This window comes from Megalopta genalis, chromosome 12 (genome assembly GCF_051020955.1).
Source record: "Megalopta genalis isolate 19385.01 chromosome 12, iyMegGena1_principal, whole genome shotgun sequence".
NCBI classification, from domain to species: Eukaryota; Metazoa; Arthropoda; class Insecta; order Hymenoptera; family Halictidae; genus Megalopta; species Megalopta genalis.
The window spans coordinates 8,506,861-8,527,497 of NC_135024.1; the positions used below are offsets into that span (position 1 = coordinate 8,506,861).

General features: G+C 40.0%; 1 protein-coding gene across 5 annotated transcripts in view; it reads left to right on the forward strand.

The window, feature by feature from the left end:
• rsh (Rap GTPase activating protein radish) overlaps window positions 1-20,637 on the forward strand; it is a 179,899-nt gene that overhangs the window by 130,467 nt on the left and 28,795 nt on the right. For all 5 annotated transcript variants that reach the window (XM_033465038.2, XM_033465040.2, XM_076525788.1 and 2 more), the window contains one exon: window positions 19,900-20,002. In XM_033465038.2, the coding sequence (XP_033320929.1) occupies window positions 19,900-20,002 (103 nt within the window). The remainder of the gene's footprint in view (window positions 1-19,899; window positions 20,003-20,637) is intronic.

Sequence of the window (20,637 nt, forward strand, 5' to 3'; positions counted from 1 at the left end):
TCGCGAAAATCGCTACGCGATCTCCCTCGCGGAATAAGTTGCTTGTACACACCCAAAAAGCAATATCCTAACAATCTAAAATATTTTTTACATTATTATCGTGACGCAGATAACCATCTCAATCTTTCGACGCTGATCTACAAACTTTCTAACAACTACAAAATCGAAGCTCGCGAGAATTCGATTCTTTCACAAGTTTCAAAACACAAGAGAATCTCAACAAGACTCCCAATATTCCAGAAAATCGCGTTCTCGAAAAATTCGTGCCGTATACATTCAAAGGAATCCTTCCTCGACAGTACTCAGAACTCGATGATCCTAATCCCAACGTTCAAAGCACAAGAACACTCATCCGTTCCAGACGCTTTTGACATCCGAGACCTTACAGAATCCTTCCTTAACAGCAATCAAAATACAAGGACCCTTCATTCACGACTCCGAAAATCCAACGAATCCTTCCTGCGACGAGCTACCCCCTTCCTAGCATCTCGACAGCAATCGAAACCAGCGAGTCCCCAAAACACCCCCGACCTCGCCAGTCTATCGCTGGGAAACCTGAAAGTTGGACACGAGAAACAAGTCAAAAGTCGCGCTGGCACCACTCGTGGTCGCTTTTGAAAGGGATCGTGGCGACCTGCGCCGTTGCAACCCCGTGGTCAGCCGGCATCCCGATACCATTCAGCGTCTCCTCAGACGCAGGCGTGGTGCCAGTGGTTGTAGTTCCGACGGAGCGACGCTGGGTGCATGACAGTCAATAGCCTGCCAAATAGAGAGCCAGCCCGAGTAGCTGACAGGCGAGCGTGTCCTTCTCGTGTCACACCGTCGTCATCAGGATCGTCCAACTGCCAGGACTGGTGGCCCTGCGACGACAACTCTGTCCATTTCCTGGACACCGGGCGGTGTCTTCGAGATCAGACAGGATTCAGCGATCGAGGATCACCGCGGTGTCCTGATCGAGATCGAACCAGTGCTCCGTGAGTCCTGTGTATCGCCGAAATAAATCGTCCCGGAGGGTCTGGAGGCTCGCGAAGGTCCCAGGATCGGGAACAGCGGCGATTCGCGAGGTAGCCGCGTGTTGACAGTCCAGCGGAGGATCACCTGTTCGGAACGACGGTCTGTTTACCTCCGGGGATCGATCCCGCGGCAGGACACCACCGCCAGGACCTAGTTCTGTGGCAACAGCAATAGCCAGCCAGCTGGCCTAGACGTCGACTGGCCAGCTTCGATTTCCCGTCCAACACGATGGGTGGTGTCCTGCGAGCCGCGATCCAGAGGCTGCCGCGATCACAGGGTGCTCGAGGATTTTCGTAAGACGATCATGTTTACCTGGCGGTCGCGTGTCCTTCGCGAGCCAACGCATCGCTGTCAGCGCTGACAGGACGCAACCACTTGTGGCGGTGACCGTGTGCGAGACAATACTACTCGACGGCAGTCGGCCAGCACTTGGAAGCCGGCCAAGGCCCCGTGTGGTGAACCGTGGCGTTTCTCGTGTGGTGTCCTCGTGACCGGGAAGGATCTTCGATGCGATCCTCGCGCTCGCGGAACGGTGGTGCGCGTGTGACACTTGTGCTAGACGCGTACACGGTGATCACCTGTGACATGTGATAACACGAGGTGCCACGAGTGATGAGAAAAAGGACTCGTTCCGCCGATGGGGGATTCCGTAATGTCCACTGCGACGGGATGAGGTTGCACCACGCCGAGCCGCGGTGTCACAGGTACGAGGGGTCTTCTTCGGGATTCGCGGGGGAAAATCGTTTGCCGTTTCGTCGATCTTTTTGGTATTCGATGTCTTGACGGCTGGTCGGGAAGTTTTGTCGGGCTTGTTCACTTTGTTGGAATCTTTCGATGTATACCGCGGATTTTTATGCATTCGTGGTGCTCGTGAAATTTGAGGACGCTAAGAACTTGTGTTTATTAACAATATCTGACGATATTTTTATTGTATTTTTGCTGAAAGAAATTTCCTGCTTCGGTGATGTGCGTGCTACGGGTCATTGTTTGCTTATTCTGATTTTTATGAAACAGCTGATTCGCGGTTCAATCGTTAATAATATTTTATTTCTTAATTTATATACGATATATACGATAATATCAGTACTAGATAATAATAATATAATATAATAATAATATCAGTACTAATATCAGTAGTAGATCTTTATAAGAAGTAGAAAATTCTGCTTTCTTTACAATTTTACAGCTTTGAAATTGATAGTTTATATTCGCATTGTTTACATTTGTTTAATTTTACTGTCGTTTAAGTTGTAGCTATTCGTTTTTTCCAAAAATGCAAAAGATTCGCAGCCTAATCGTCATTGTACTGCAAAGAAAAGGTGACAAGACTTTGCGACCAACTCAATTTATTGAATGGTCCAACGATTCTGTTTAGGATGCAACGAAAATTGTATACCGGGTTGATGGGAAAGTAATGTTAACATTTAACAGTGGCCACATCAAATTATTTTTAACTATCATTTATCAAAGAGTTTCTAGAACGAAGTTACACAGAATAAGTGACATTACATAATTAAGTGGAACAACTTTTGACTGCTTTCTCATCACACTAACCGGTTTATTAATAGCACAAAACTCAATTGTCGCCCCCTTTAAGTTAGAAACATGAAAGGTCGCGTTTAACAAAAACTTCGTTTTGAAGAACTAACGTTTTTCGTGCAATAAAAATACTATACTCTTCCCAGAAAACATTCGCACAGTTTAATATCATTTTTTTTTGTATAGTTTTGAATCGAGTACAAATTGTGACAAGAACGTTAAAAAATATACTAAATCGTAAATATGAAAAAAATTCGGTTTAAAAAACCATTTTTATCGTGCTTTGAATAGTTTAAGAGATGGTAAAGGTATACTTAGTGGTTGACTTGTTAGGGAACGTATTAAAAAATCTATTATTTCTGTAGGGATATCGGGACGAGAAAAACGTTTTAGGAACTTTTACCATTCTTCAAAAAACTATATGAATAATGGTCAATTTAATGTTCACATTATCACTGCTATCTTCGAAGAAGTTCTCATATTTGGAATACTTGATTAGCGAAATAAATCTGCATTCCTGTTATTTAAGGAGAATCGAGCATCATCAAAACTTCTCAATGAAATTCTACACAGCTTGAACAATGACTAATCTAATGTTCTTCACATCGTAATCAGTAATTTTAATGAAGCACCTATTTTCAAATAAAATGTTTATTTTATTTATTCTATATATACATTGCAACTGAAGAATACATTTCAATAAACATATTGCACGATGATCCAGCGCAGGTAGTTACGATAAATTGACGATTCAGCGCCACGTGCGAGTTTCCGTCATATTTATCTGCGTAATGCTCTCGCAAGGAGCATAGTACACGCTGGCGGCCTCAATACACGTAAATTTATTCAAATTTATTGATTAAAACTCGATGAAATTTAATCTTCCGTAAACGACAGCTATAAACCGCGAACATCCTATGGAAATGTTAAGAATTCTGAAGGCGAGGGGTTTCGGAACTCCTCTCCCGAGTAATAACGCGAATATTCTTGACCCGAGTTACGCGGGGTTAAAATACGATTATAGCGGAAGTTCGAACTTACGAAACTTCGTTCTGCTTTCCCCTATAATGCAGCGGCGTTAATATTTCCAATATACAGCAGCTATCATATTTGAAGATCGTTAGAATGTTCGCCGCGCGTTTTACGAGCGGCACGATTATCGAGCCGTGGAAACGCGTTCTCGTTCGAGTGCTTTTATTGTGTATTTTACCTTCCCGTTGAAATTCACCGTGGTGCGCGCCATAACCGCGAGAAACCCGTTCGTTTCGTGATTTTTATAACTCCCCGTAATTGCATCCCGTATTTAACGCGAGCTCATCCGCGGCTATTGTTGTACGCGTCTACAATGTCGTTCAAAATTAAAAATTACATCACCTTTATTCAACGGAAGACGACCAGTCTATTTATTTCAACGGGAAAGCCGCGATGGGCAAATGAACTATTATAATATCAAGGTTAATAAACAAAGACCCGGCTAGTTCTTTATCGCTAGGCTAGAAAAAATATATCAATGAAAGTCGTGACATTCAAAGGAGAAGATGGAGCGAAAAGATGACTCGATAACCAAGGCTGTTTGAGTTAACAATCTTCCCTTCGATGTTGTACTCTAACTAGTTCTTCTTAACACCTGCGCAACTTCCCAAATATTTTACACACACTTAAATGATTTTATTTAATCGAATTAAAATTGAAAGGCTAAGTCGCATTGTATGAATTATACGTTTTCAATATCCTTACGTTTTGCGGATCTTGATAATTCCGTCACTCATTCGTGGGCGATGTGGCGATTAAAGTGTTAATGAGCGAAGACAAATTCCTCTTTCATGCTTTCCAAATTGAAGTTACGTAATGTATTTGTCGAGGCACGGTACTTTTTCTCAGTCATTTTCACAATTTACATTTTTCATATAAAAATGCTTTACACAGTAAAAACAAAATGGTACTATCGAAATTTCAATAAAATCTCTGCTTCGTCGTCCTAAACCGAAGGATCAAAAAGTAAAACTGATTTCGAAACGCGAAGAATTATCTTGTAATCGCGGAGAAGACTCCACCGGGGAAAATAACGATCGGATCACGCCGTTCGAATTTTCGCATAGTTATCCACGGTCTGGTCGCGAACGATCAAAAAGTTGCGAGGAGTGTCGTCGCTGGGGGGAAAAAGGGGGGGAATGAAATGGAAATGACTTTTCGCAGTTCACGGGATGCCTCCGCCGCGGAGAAAGAATTCTCGCCAGGGATAATCAAGGGGACAGATATTCCCGAATAAAATTAAAAGTTGGTTACGGTGAACCGGCGGAACCGCCGGCTGAAGAAACGTTGTAATGACTTCCGGTGCCCGGAGTTATTCGAACTTTTTTGCGTAACGAGCGCCTCTCGCCGGAGGGGAAGCGCGCGAATTGTGCGGGAACTTACGTCGCCGAGTAAAATCTCGCGAGAAATATATCGTCCTGTTTACGGGCCGCCCAGAACTTACCCTTCTTATCGCTGCACAAAGAACCCGCCAGACAATCCCGGGAACGCTTTGCGACGCGCGGCGCCGTAATGAAATAGAAACGCGTGCGATATTTTGTAAAAAGATCCTCTGTTAGATACACGCTATCGCTCAGAAGTACTCGGACACGCATAAAAGGGGTGGACAAATTTTGGATACAAATTGGATACAACTTCGACTGACGATAACTTCGCGAGAAATCATCGCAGGATGATGACTTTTTTTTCAATTAAAGCTTGAAACCTCTACTTCGAGGCAATGTTTCTGGACTTTAAGTTTGATGCACCCTCACCCATGATAACCCTTTAAATGTGAGATCATGCTTGTCATGTTGAAAATAGCCAAGTTTATTTTGTAAATTTTCTTTTGGAGATGTCATTTACGGCAGGATTGGACAAATTTCATGACAATCTACGGTCAATGACTAGAACTACGTGTAAGTTCGATGATAATAGAAGAAAAACGTAAACTTTAACAACAGTATATTTACAGTCTATTATTTAATAAGTTAATGCCCACAAGACGAGATCGCAGAAAATCGTATATAAATGAAAAGTAAGCGCCGATTTTTGCTTGAAGTGTTTTGAATTTTTCGAAATCTGATCAACCATGTAAGAGACGAGTTCGAAGAACAGTGAACTATTACCTAAAAAAAATTCATGTTCGTGTATCTTACCGTTCTAAATGCTCGACAGAAGGAATATAAAGTACAATCACGAAGTGCGAAGTTAGAGGAGGATGCTTTCAGAGAGAGATTTTCCCGAGACAGCGGAGAAAAATTCGCAGATCATTCTTAATTCCTTTCCTTTCATCGTAAGACACCGGCCAAGCAGTTTCTATTATCAAAGCCGCATCCCTCCCGCGAGAACTATCATTCGTCCAATAGCATGCACTCAACGGGACTGAAGGAGGGAAGGAAAAAAGAAGGAAAAATGAAATTGCCCTTAATTCGCGAGCCACAGACTAATGCAATCCTCCGGAGCGGCCTGGGTGTTCGCGACTCCATTTCGAAAATTGCGTCAGGCTCTGCTTCCGTATTCTCTCTCTCTCTCTCTCTCTGGCTCTGACTCTCTCATCGGGGCACGGAATAATAAGGTGAAACATACTGGTATATCCTGCGCAGCCCTCGCTGTTCGCAGCCGATCCCTCAATCTTGATCGCTCTCGGCTTCTTTCCTCAGCGGACCGTCCTCTCCAAGGATTTTCTTGGACCCCTTGTTCCGGGGGTGAGAACTGACACGGGAATCATCGGGAATTGATGAATCGATATCGCTGGACAATCTGTGACACGTTATTGTGCCATACTAACAAGGCCAGTTGCTGAAGCGATCGCCTCCAATTATGAATCGCAGGGAAAAAAATATTTGACACAGTTTTATTTCAGCTCAAGACGTTTATTGTTCAAGTCTTTGGTCTTCGGTGGAACATAAAATGCTCAGATATGTTAATTTGCCTCACTCGTAATTATTTGCGGTCAATTTTCAAATGTTTTTATTTATTCCGTTTGATTGCACGTATGGGGTAAGGGCCCCAATTACCGAGATTGTCCTTTCATTTATTTTAACGATAATCACAATAATATGGTGAATAATGAATTATAAACAAGAAAATTTTAATACATTTGATAAAATATTAAAAGAGAGAATAAAACCATTTAAGTACTCCATTAGTTTACTGTACGTTCTGAAAAATTTATTATAATGCACCAGTTGTGTGTTTGCCGCGAACGATACCTTTCGCTTATACCGATACGGTTAAAAGATCGAATTTATGTAAATTGTCATAGTGTTAAATAGTTAGCTTTCAATCCAGTAAAACAATATTTTAACACTACAGAAATCATGAGATTTTATTTTTGAAAAAAGTGTAAATGTTAACATATCTTGTACAGTTTCAAAATAAATAGAGCAGCATGTAACTGGTTTTAAACTCTTGCCGTATCTCCGACATACGGTAATTTGTTCAAAATTAAGTCTAGATTCGTAGGGATCAGTATTTACAGAAAGTAGTAATAACAGGTCATGAAGAGATCTTTGTCTCTTAATATAGATGAGCAACAATACTTACCGTTACTTCGGTTCTCCCATATTTTACTTTGCTATAAATCAAACGAGAATAACTTAGTATTGCGATTATATAAAGGAATTCGGTATCAAGAAGACCAGGAATCGTACATCTGAAGTTCCTCTCGGAAATTAATGGTTTTCGAGATAGGCGATCCGACATGGTTTCCTACCCTAAATTTGGGGGCTACTTTCATCCCTCGAATAAGCATGATACTAAAAAAAAAGATATACGTTAGGAATATTTACGAAGGTTTTGAAGATATTGCCTATTGGTAAATAATAGAGGGAATATTTTACGTGCCCGAAATCAAAATTGCTCGACCACGTATCGACGTGAAACTCCCCCAAATGTAGCCTGGGACCCACAATCGAGCCTCATAAAATTTACATTTCATTTCGTTGTTTAACTTTGTGATATTGCAACGTAATGAAGCTTTCCTGAAACAAAGAGAATAAAGTCAATCACAGAAAAGTTCATGAGGAAATATTGATAAAGAGAAATCGATGAAAGCAAAATAATAGCTATATACCAGTGTGCCACAGCTTAACACAATCCTAACTTTTTTACTACTAAAATAACCAGAACTTACTATTTTCGTTCTGTAGTAATTCTTTGTACCTTGTATCCAATTACAGAGTTGGGCAAAATTTTATGAAAGATAAAGACTAACGAATAAAATTTGATTCGACGCTATCGAATAAATATTCAATCGAATAAAAATTTATCTAGATAAAAATTGATTAGAATAGAATTTCATTCGACACTATCGAATAAATATTCAATCGAATGAAAACTTTACCGAATAAAATTTTTTATTCGTGTAAGAATTGATTTGAATAAGATTTCACTCGAATAAGAATTTATTGGTACAGGAATTCATACGGAAAATAAATGATTTCAGTTGATTTTGCAACGTCCGCGAATGAATGCTCGCTTGATAACAAAACGAAACTGCGAAAAAAATGGGGGAAAGGAAGATGGGAAGAAAAAAGAATGGTGGAACGGGGATCGGTCGATCGCTCGGTTCGTTTCCTTCAACCACTTGTGGACTCGGGAACAGGCGTACAATGCGGGCGCGCGGACGAAGACGGAGGAAGAGGAATTACCGTGCGCTCTGAATGGAAATTCAATCGAACGGCCTGATCGTATTATTCCCTAATCTAACCTCTTCCTCCTGGGCCGAGCCGTGTGACGCCGACCTAATGGGCTTTTAATCGAAAAATGTTAATCGACCGAAGGAACGGCCGCGACCACCACCCCCATAGAATCTCGTGCTCTCATGTGCTCCGTCTCCGATCGTCATACGAGAGACCTTTGTCGGATTCGCTCGTCACCGTCAACTGAGATTATTCATGGTACTCGTCGTGAATATTTCTTTCGTGAGGTTGATTTATAGCCGTCTCGCCGCGAGAAAAACGCGGCGGATCATTCTTCTCGCGCGAGGCGGCTATAAATTGCGGGCTCGAGCTTGTATGGTGTTATAGTACTCGTTTTACTAATGCATTGCGCGGATTTGATTCGAATTTAGGGTGGAAAGTGATATTGGGATGGCCTAGACTTCGTCACTTACGGTGGCCCATAAAACTGTTCGTACACCTTTTGAAACGCAATAACTTTCTTCAAACTGGACTAAGTGACTTGAATTTTTTTTTAGATGATAGCGGAATTGGTCTACTGCACGATGACTGGAATACTTTCTTTAAATTTTGCTATTGCTTAGAATGACAAAAGAAAGTAAAAAACTCTTGTTTTTTAACTTTTTTTATCCGAGGCTATAACAGAAATTTAAAAAGTGCTTCTCGTAGATCTCGATAACTTATATGTAACTCATATTATTTTTTTTTGTCACTCTAAGTAGTAGCAAAATTAAGAAAAATCACTTCAGTCATCGTCTAGTAGACTATTCCTTCTATTACCTATAAAAATTCAAGTCGTTTAGTCGAGTTTTAAAAAAGTTATTACTGATTCCGATATAAAATAAGTACTAATCTTCGCCATGAGTTTGACTCGTTGACATAATTCAAGGGGTTAAAATCGTGGCACTAAAAGGTGTCATTTAATTTTTGCGACATACGAAGGAATTTGTTAAAAGTCATTTCATCCTGTGTGTGTGTGTGTGTGTGTGTGTGTGTGTGTGTGTGTGTGTGTGTGTGTGTGTGTGCAAACGATGGCGCGTCTACGAACAAACGTATCAACCACAATTTATGCTACAAACAGCAGTCGTCGGAACCGCCGTTTCCACATTCTCTAGCAATTTATTAACGGAAAATCGAGTACTGCAACGTGAAGCAAAGGAGGGACAAAGGTACAGCGAATGCAATATAGCAAACTCCGTTGCAGGATTCGAAGATCAAGAATGGTCTACCAGGAAAGCAGAATTCCATTTACAAAGCTAGCATAAAGGGAAGCGGAACGTTTGCGTATTTCCGACATCGCAATTATCTTTGGAAATTTGTATTCACGGTACGGAGAAATGCTCATTATCTTTGCAAGCCGCAAGCACAAGAGACGTAACCGAAGTCGTTGTACAGAGAGAACTCACTTGTCCTCGATCTCGAACGAAAATTCCTGAAGATAACGAAGCTTCGTTAAGGGCCGCACGCGTCGAGGAAATAATGAGTGCCGGGTCAAAGTTAAATCCGAGCGAACCGGTTAATGTCATTACCTTCGATTTCGACGTGCCAAGGAATCCGTAGTAATTGACTTCATCGGTTTCATTTTCTTTCGTGCTGTCTCCCTCGCTCTCCCGGACCTTCCGTCGCACAACTCGACGCGGAATCCCGTCCGCAATAACTGGCCGAAGAGTAATTATCATTTTCACGGGAGCCGGCCGTAATCGGCGAGCGTCCCGCAATTCGAGGAATTTCATTAGTTTCGATAAATTCAGCCCCGTCCAGCTCCCACGATCGTCTTCCGTCATTAATTCCAGACAAAACGCGGTCGCATTCATTACTAATTCCTATCTAACACGCCAACCTGATCCGGCCGCGGATCGATCCGATCGGGGCCGTTCCATTATAGTTAGAAACGTCCTAATTGCCTGGTTTTTATGCGACGCCTTCGACGAACCCGTCTCGTGCCCGATTTCCTCTGGATCGCGTGTCCATCGGCTCGCCAAACCCGTTACCTAGCAACTCGATAATGTTTGGCTTTTTTGTATATTTTTAATCATTATTTTTCGATTCGCCAGATCAAAGAAAGTGGAGAGAGCGTACTGAGATTGTTCGTCACTAAACCGAGCATTAAAGACGTTTGATATGCGTTGCACAATTACAGAACTGAATTTATTTAGACGTCGCGCTAGTTTACTATTGAGTTGTTCAGAAAGTAATTTCGTCTTTCAAAGAATTTCGTTTTGTAAGAGTGTTAAAAAAATACTTGAAAGCAAAATGTTAAAAAGTTATGGATTAAATAAATAAACATTAAATAATCTTTCCTTTAAACGTTAAAAAATCGTCTTTCATTTTCTCGAGAAAGAACGAAATTACTTTTCGAACAGTCCAATGTATCCTGTGCTTGAATTCAGAAAATTCGATCGTTTTCCACTAAAGACTTTACAATTCCAATAATTTTAAAAGAAAAAACGTGGTATCGGTCATTTTGACCGGCTCGGCAGGTTTAGTGTTCAAATAGAACAGATCATTTTGACTTTGTGGAATTTTCGAGGTTGCTGACCCGATTGGAATTTCGATCTTCGCTATCGCGATTTTCTTCGACCCTGCCGCCGTCAAACGACCGATATCGCTCGACGAACCTTGTTAATTAACTCGGGAACGGTAATGGCGAACCACCCGCACCCGGACCGTGATTCCGCCCCGGACCGATCAAATAAAATTGAAACTCGAAAGTTCGCCAAGCCGATCCGGAACAATTGGCTCGGTGGTCCTGCAATTGGCTCGATGCGTCGATCTGTGGATTCCCGCGGCTCTTGGAATTGCCTAGAAAATTTAAAATTTTACAGAAACAGTTATGCAATGTTTATTCACTCACATCCTTCGAAATATAAAATTCTGTGAAACATGGCTTTTCTATACTTATTGAATCGTTGTAGTATTCTTTACGAAATTCATTTTCCGAAATAAAAAATTGTCGATCTGCACAAGAATTCTTATTTGTAAAAATGTTTTTATAGTACTTTTTATACACCTGACACAATCAAAAATGAAACTTCTTAATCTGACTTATCTTTTGAGACAGAAATCATTGTTTTGCTTATTAAGTAAATTCGTACCGCACGATTTTTGATTATTTAAGATATTCAGAATTTACTGTAAACTACGATCCAGCTCATTCATGTATTCAAGATAGGACCCACATGATTTATAATAATCCAGTCAGCCGGTCTTATCTCGCCTAAAGCCGGCGTCGGAATAATATAAAAATTCCCTCTAAAATATATTCGGTGACCTTAAAATTTCGAAAACTTTGGCCTTAAGGCTTGCGATCTTTATCCTGATCTTATGAATATTATTAGAAACACGTAATGACATGTAAATTTCACATTTACAAGCAAGAACGCGGCACCCCGTTATTGGTGATTTTTATCATTGTGGACTTGGTACAAGAACGAGAGGTTGCATTGAATTGCGTTAGGTAATACATTTTTTGTTCCGAAAAACATTACCATTTCACGAAGACGAGAAACAATGAAACTTATAAATTGATCCAGATTCATTATTGTCTTAATCGTTTTCCGAGCGATTATTTTAAAAAATCTATAGTAATTTCGCCAACAAAAATCTGCTTTCCAATCGCGTTTTCCAGGAAAGATAACAAGACTGCTAATAATTATGCTACTTTCTCGATTAATAAATGTTCCTGTCATAAAATCGATACGATTCCGTAAGAAATTTTATTTCAATACTGTAATTACGTTCAGCGATATATTTTATTTGAAGCGAATAAAAACGTTCCGCTTGATTGTAAATAATGTTGACACACACACACACAAATTCTCCGAGTGAACATAGTTAAGAACAAATTAAAAATAGATTTCCAGATATAATGGAGGCTCAAAATTTCGGAGGTTTCGTACGTGGTGATCCAACAGAAAAATCCCTGTCGCAGCGAAACAAGCTTTCGGTGGCTCGTTGAAAGGCAGCGCCTTCTTTTAATAATTTCTGGCAAGTCTGGGTGGGCGTCAGCCGATTCTGACTTCTCGACGAGAAAAAGAGCAAGAAGAAAAACGAAGTTATGAGGCGGGAGCACGCGCGTCACGATCGTAAGCCCGGTTTATCGGTGCTTTAACCTCGCCGGGTTCTCTCCGCGTGCGGCAACAACCGCCTGGCTTATCTGCGTTCGGGTTTCCGGCGTCTGAAAGCGAGATCTGTCACGGCTCGTAGAAGAAAGAAAAAGAGGGAGGGAGAAAGAAATAGGAGAGAAAAAGTAAGAAAGAGAGAAGGAGAGAGAGGGAGAGAGAAAAAGAGAGAGAAAGAGAGAGAGAGAGAGAGAGAGAGAGAGAGAGAGAGAGAGAGAGAGAGAGAGAGAGAGAGTGGTTTTAGCTCGGAACCGAGAGGCCGAGAATCGAGCAGCGTGAAAATGGAAACACGTCGGACTCCCGCGCAGGACGACGGCCCTGTAAAATTGAACCAGCGGATGCAATTAAAACCGTGTTCATCGTGTGAAACGCAATTAGACCCGAATTCATGACTGTCTCGTGTGCACGCGAAGCTTCCCTCGATTTTTCTTCGGATTTTCTATCGACGTCGAACCCATGATGCGATTTTATTTTGTCATGGGGGAACCGGAGGATCCATTTGTAACGTCGAGATAGCAGATTCCTCCTTTTTTCTATTTTATTTCAAACGTAAAACTGCCCTTCTTCGATGCTGGATACTGATATCTGTCGTTCCGATTAAACGGTTTTCACTTCGATTTTCTTCCAAACGTACCTTTTCCTCGTTGCGATGGAAACAATTTTATCGACATCTTCAGCGGCGTTTCAATTTGTGGCAGTTTGCAGCGAGAAAAGCATGGTTTTCAATTTCCTACACCAGTATGTTCATCGTGCAAAAGTGACTGCGAGAAAATCAGCGACGAATTGCGGCGCCACGAGCTTCGAAATGAGTCGCGGTTTATTGTTGTACGGCCTTACTTTACGATGCATAACGACACTGCGGATTTTATGCATTTATAACAATGATGGGTGGACCAAACGCGAGACAGTTAATACGATTGCAGAATTTACAAAATGCAGTGTTATTAATTTTAACTCGTTCGACTAAGAAAAGAAAGAAATGCGTATGCAGCTCGTGGAGCTTGCAACAAATGTCGGTAATTTTTATTTTGCACGAAAAGCCGCTATCTAGTTATAACAGTTTCGATGTAGACCATTTCTGAAAAATCGGAAATGTTTCTCGCTTATCTTCAGATACTGGATTTCTGTTACTTCACTTTATCATCATATCATATCCATTTTTCATAACAATTCTGTTTTTCTTTTCGTTTCTTCGTTTGCACTCTGTTTGATTGCTATTGAATTTTGTATTGTATAGCACAGAGTTTATCTCGTTAAACGAATAAAGATTATTAATATTAATATTATTATTATTATTATTATTATTATCATAAAATGATCCACCGTTCGAGCGTTAAAACACATCGAAGTTCTACAAATTTCAACAGACTCTGAATCGATATGGCAATCGTGTTAATATTGCTGAATAAACGTTGGATTCCAAAACACAGTTTACGCTAAATTCTCAACTGCGACATAGTGCCAGAACCAGAATCGGATCCAAAGCAATATAACAATAAAATGGACCTAATTGCACGGAGATGTAGCGAAGATCTTGTTCTCCGTCGTTCGCTTTTTGCCGATAAATAGATCGCGCGGAACGTAGTCCATTAAACAGCGGCGCGGATCTTCGATTTCGAATAACGAGGGTCCATTAAACGGAGCAGTAAATTTTTCTCGGCGACCGGTTCCAATTACATTACGCAGATCGCGAACGCCTCGCGCCGGAAACGTTCCGCTTGGACTGGAACCGAAGAAAAACGCAGGGCTACGCGCACCAGGAAATTGTTAATGCAAAGCTCCAGGGGTTAGGCGAGCTCCAATCGATACGAGCATTAGAACAAACCCAAGTATCCTATGGTACTCTTTTTCACCCTCGTCCGCGTGCGAGCGCACGCTCGAGCGTGAAGAGTTAACGCTCGCGCGAGCGGGAAGCGGGTTAACGCGATGGTTCGCAAGGCGATAATCGAGAGCGAGTTTTCGAGGTCTAGCAATGGGGAGAACATCGTTAAAAGGTGCACGATTATTCCAACTTATTTCTAGCTTGCTTTAGTCGATCTGCGATTTTTTGTGCAATTTATAGAAAGTAAGAATGCGAGTATTTTTATTGCTGGGATGTGTACAATCCCTTGCCTTACGACTTAGCGCAACTCGGCGCGGGGAATTATCACAAAATAAAACTAAAATATTTCTGTTCTTATTTAATCTATGTATATAAATGTGGTCATCATTTCATTTATAATAGAACAGATTACTAAAGCAATATCAATATTATATGAAGATTGAAAAATATTTTCAAATTGAGGAAAAAATTCTTGATATAAATGAAATTATTGTGAAGAAAATTCACAAACTATTTAAATTTCTTTTTAAAATTTTTTACTTTAGAATAATTCCACAACTATAACGACACAATTGATAATTTTTTTTCACAGTTAGAAAAACAGTTATATGGTTTTTAAACATTCATATACGCTGAGGACGTTGCCATATTGGATAAAAGAACAAGAATACTTATTAGAAAATCAGACGCAAAATAAGATTAAATTTGATATTATGCATTCGCAGATTAATGTTGACGAGTTAATGTAATTGATAAAAAGTGCGAGCTTCTATTTAATACATAATTAATTAATTCGATGGCTTGAGAGATATCGTACAAATTGATTTCTACGAAACTAAAATCTGTTTAAATTACGTCTCTTTAATTTCATCTTGATTATTATTTAAAAATAATAAAGGTGTTAACATTATTTCTGCGACAAAGACGATTAATAACATGTTTGTATCATTATTAAGCTAGTGGATATTGGATTCTTTAACTAAATCAACGATGTCTAGAGAGAAACTCATTTCCCAGACTCTAATGGCAGTCGATCTTCCACATATTGCCGCCTTTGGCCTTTCAAGGCGCATACAGACAGAATATATGTAGATAAAATCCTGGCGTCTTTATATCTGTTCGGCGTTCTCTTCTAGACAGGGATATTTTTTACGTAATTGATTTCGTTTTAATAACATAGCGTCGGGTCTTGTTTAATAGAAACCTTCATTCTCCGTTCCCTATTTCATTTTCGTTCATTAAAATGGTGCTCTACGGCCACCGGTTTTCGACAGCTCCAACGAGACAACTTTTCTTATTTATTTCCCGCAAAGAGTCCGCGACGCAATAAACACGTCGTCAAGGGAAATTACGATTATTCCCCGGCTTTTTGTGCCGGCGCGCGCTCTGTTGAACAATGCGCGATGAAAGTCTCGGACGAGGTCGAGGACGATGGAACTTTCTTTCCGTGTTCGGAACTTATAACTCGGGAATGATCGTGGTCGTACAGGTCGAATTCTCGGGATATACATTTCTCTCGTTCCCAGCAATTATTTCTTGCTCGGTACATTAAACATCCCGTAATTCAATGAAGAATAACATATTCATTCCAGCTGTCACTGTGTAGACTGTTGGAAAGAAAATTCATTCTAATGTTATTCCGTGCGAAGACCTTGTTACGATGATCTGGATATATTAATTGCTCGCTTGACCCTTGACATACGCTTGAATTGGCGCTTCCTTCTATTCGGTTATTGAAAATGCTACAAATTCTTTGTTTCCTCTTATGATTGGCGAAGGATTTTATGCATTTTGAAAGGGTGGAAAGACGTTAGAGGGGTGGCGACATATTTTTAATATATTAATTGCATGAAGATCTACATTTTAATAATGAAATCAATTAAGATTTTAGTTAAGCTATTGTCAGGATGTTTAAACAGAAGAACAATCAATTCTTGCGGGAGGAAAGCTTCTACTACATATAAATCTGTTTTGGTATCATTTTAAGTCTTATTTATTGATTAACCTATCTAGTTAATTTCGATGAAGGTTAACGTTTATATATTTTACCATACATAGTTCTTGCTCCAATAGTTTCAGATGCAGTTGAGAATGGTGCCATGACAGAAATAAAAAGTGTTTCAGTTTTTTCTTATCAATAGACTGCGAATTTGTTGCATTTATGGCAAAATTGGGGAGTTACAATGTCAATGTATTATTTTTAATGCACTGAAATGATTTAAGAACGAATAAACTTGATATCTAGTTTTTATTTCTTGCAATTAGTTCAGGTAGGCTTTATTTTCCACAAAAATCCGCAGTCTACGTATCAATGTGTTCGATCAAATGAAAGTGAAACTGAATAATTACTCCAAATAAATTTCAGATTTAATTAAATAAATTATCGGAATCTAGAATCGCAGTTCAGGATGCTGCCGAACGAAGAGCGAAACAAAAGAGTAAAATATTTTATCTTTCGACGTGTTTATTCGAATGAAAAGTAACCTGAATAATTATTCCAAAATAATCTAGGATTACTTGTTCGTTCAAACGATACGAGATGCACAGTTGTCCCAAGTAACGCGCTGCCCGATGCGACGACATATTATTTTTCAAATAATTTATTTGAAGAACGCCCAAGCCTGGTCTCGAGAGTCACGAAGTCAAACAACTTGACTAATGTGAACGAGGCTTTACGCCGCGCCGTTCCGCCTTATGAGCGGCGAACTATCAGGCCGCCAGTAAGTGGACAGGCTATGAGACCGATAATTCATGTCGAGGGCGGCGACGTATCTGATAGCGGCGTTAGTATGGTACGGGCACGTGCGTGGGTGGGTGCGTGCGTGCGTGCGTGCTTGCAATTAGACGGCTCCAGAGAACGGTCACGAGAGACCGCGATATCAAAATTCCGTGGCCGGCACGCGCTGGAATTCTTTATGGTGGCTACGGCGTCACGAGAAAGAGAGTAAAAAGAGAGAGACAGAGCAGAGACCACACCCCTCGAAGACACGAGGGGTCGTTAAGTATAAAACACGGGGAAAACGGGGGTGGAAAGCGGCCGATCGACGCCCGCGAAGGAAACGGCGATCGAAGTCGAGGGGGATGGCTCGCCGACGCCGCGGAATTGATCGATGGGATAACTGACGGGAGGAAATCGGACCTGAGAGAAGCCTGTTTCGTGTTCCGGTTCGTTCGAACCATTTCACTCGGTCTGGTTTGCGTCGGGTGTGGAAGATGCCACGTGTTGTTCCGTTGGAGCTGCAGGTATCAATCGAGATCCTTAATTCTATGGTTGCAAGGAAAAACGCCGCATGTCACATCTGAATGTAAAAATATCTTGAATAGTGGTAGTAGACTTACTCCACTATTCTACGGCGGCGTATGGACTTACCCCAGTTGTATTTGGCTGTACTGGATAAAATCGTGACATAAAAATAGCTTTGTTTCTGTTAAAGTTAGTTGAAAGTGGCGATATTACTGCGAAGATTATGTAGCAGTAGTTCTTAATATAAATAAATAAGTAGTCCTTAATACAGTAGTTTCTCCCGGAAATGCCAAATTTTGGGTCGCTGTGAATTTCCCTGTGCTAGTCCTACGTCTATGTAATTTATTGCTACGTCGATGCCAAGGTTCAATCCGGAAGACAACACAAAATGGTTATTCTAGCAGGTTTTATTCTAGCATTACTATGTATTCATATTAATGTACACTGGCATGCTGGTCGCTGCCTTTTTTGCCGACTCAAGTTTTTATGAAAACGAGCCGCGAGACTCGAAGAATCATGTCTGAGTGTCTGGCGATTACCGTTTTCAATTCCGAGCTCCGGGTCTTCTAGGGATAATTTCGACGTTCTGACATGTTTGTGTGGTTTACGAAATGAAAAAGAACGAATTTTGTTCAATCGAACAACTGGAACGGTCAATAACAAAACGTAAGAAAAATACAGTAGTATAATCTGTAAATTGTCTCACCATTCGATACGCTATGAACGTGGAGAACAGCTTGATATTTTTTATAAAACTTGAATATCTCAGAATGTTGAGTTCGAGATATCAACTGAAAAACTTAAAAAATATATTACGGCAAAATTTTCATACCTAAGTCATTAAGAATTTTCATCGAACATTATCAAACCATATCAAACTCGTTCGTAACACATAAAACGTAGAATAGAATTAATATTATTATTAATATTATTATTAATATTAATATTATAATATTATAAGTTATAGTTGTAATATACTTGAAGATACTTTATTCTGGAACGCAGTTTTTCAAATAGCATCAAACAACATCAAACTGTATCAAAGAACGTCAATACCATGTAGGAATGGCAATTAAATTGCAACTTCAGTGGGATTAACAGTATAAGAGATTTCCAATATTTTAATATTTCGTTGTTTCTGCTATCGAAATTGCACCGGGAGATGTTTTCTTATAATTACTCGCAATTAATTGCTGCCAACTAAACATACGCCAGACAGCTTTGACAGATGCTGCGCACTGAATTCGAATGAATTATGGATGTAATTGAAGCTTAATGGAGCCAAACACTCGGTGAAGTACCGATTAAAATTTAATTAGGTAGTGTTCTAATACCCTATAAACGAAGCTTCGATCAATTTTCGATTAAACAACGGGAACACATATTCTCCGGGAGTTTCGATGAATTTCAACAACCATTTCATCTTCATAAGAAGAATTTTACGATGGGGGTTGCACCATCGCGTCGTCGGCGAGCAAACTTTCCCTATATCTTTCAGTTACTTTTTAATGCGAAGCTACGTTTTTTGCTACTCGTACAACAATGCGTATAAATTACACAATACCTCATGCTACATATAACGATACCTCTCGAAGATAATTATTAGTTTTATACGAAACAAGTAACGCGCGCGTCAGCTTTTCAAATTTCTTTTATGATGAAACAGAACATGATTCCTTTTCACATGTATTGCAAACGAAGTTGCAAACGGATTCTCGTTCGATTTTACAAGGGAAGTTCGGCAACCCGAAAATTTCGATCATTTTTGAGACTATGCAAGTTTGTTGAGGACCTTAAAAGATGTTTTAAGCTCTATTTTTATTATCTGCCACAATACGTTTCTTCAGGATGAAAATACTCCTTATGTATGTGTGTTTCCCTATTTATCTGCATATCTTTGAAACTGTAAAGAAATGGAAGGTGAAAAAAAAATGGTTACGATAAAAATGTAATAATTTGTATGCTTTTTAAGGAGATATTATTAAAAGGATACAAAAGTTTTGTTTAAATAAAAAAATTCACCGTTGCAATAATTTCAAGTAATTTGTATTTTAGAAAAATAATTTTGAAAAATAGCTCGAAACTTCATTTAAGGTCGCCAGCAAACTCGCACAGTTGCAAAAATATCCCTTCCCTTGTCAGTTACGACGATAGGATTGCAGATTTTCCGTATTTATACCATGTTTTAACAGGAGCGTTAATTAAAACGTTTAACTTGATACGATACTTCGCGGAATAAAATAATCATTTGAACGTTTCCACTATCGTTCGATGCAAAGTATAAATACGATTGAGATCCGCAGTTCAAGGAGACCAGGGCGATGTAAAAACAAAATCGTAGTTCTTTCAAGAGAAACAAATTGTCTTTATCAAAAGAGACAATGTCTTCCAATCCAGTCGAGGCGATCCCAGTCCCAAAGAAATATTTACCACTGTATATCCCCTCCCATTTACTGTTTCAAGACCGGTCGTCGTTGTACGACAACAATCACTACCATGAGGAATGCCTAAAATGTAACGTCTGCGGCCTGAAACTCACGGGACCGAAACAGAAACAGGCTAGACGGTGAGTAAGAGAATCACAACGGTGTCTGTTACATAAACGCGGGTCCCCGATTCCATTGGTACACCCGTGGCACCCATAATTTCGGCCGGCAGCTGCTTTAATTTCCTATTTATTGAGGAAACAGCACGGTTCGGTTACGCGATAAATGTATATCCCGGTTCCGCGGAACGGTCCCGAGAAAATGGGGATCATTTGTATTGCGCCCTCGTTGCCTCGGATCCGAAACCAAATTCCCGATTATACGCGCAAAGCGATCCTAACCCTTTTAGGCTCAAAGTAACGATCCATCGTTACCACGTTACTCGCGGGCCAGACTTATCGTAAAGGTTTATTGTTACCGCCTTTTATTTCCTCCGAACTTTTACTCTTCCGCAGGATTTTCGATCCTCCGCTGAAAATTCACATGTTACTTAGTTCTAGATACTGTAAAATACTTGACTTTTCTGTGTACGTGTGGTAGTTCGATGGTTCCCCTCGAAATGTAAGTCGGGTCCATTAATTTTTGTTTTCCCGCACAAATATAAATGAAACAGAGTTGGGCATTGCTCGAATTGTTTCGAATATATATAGATATATAAATATTTGTCGAAAATAATTATTCGAATGAATTTTTTTTTGCTCGCATATTTTATTTG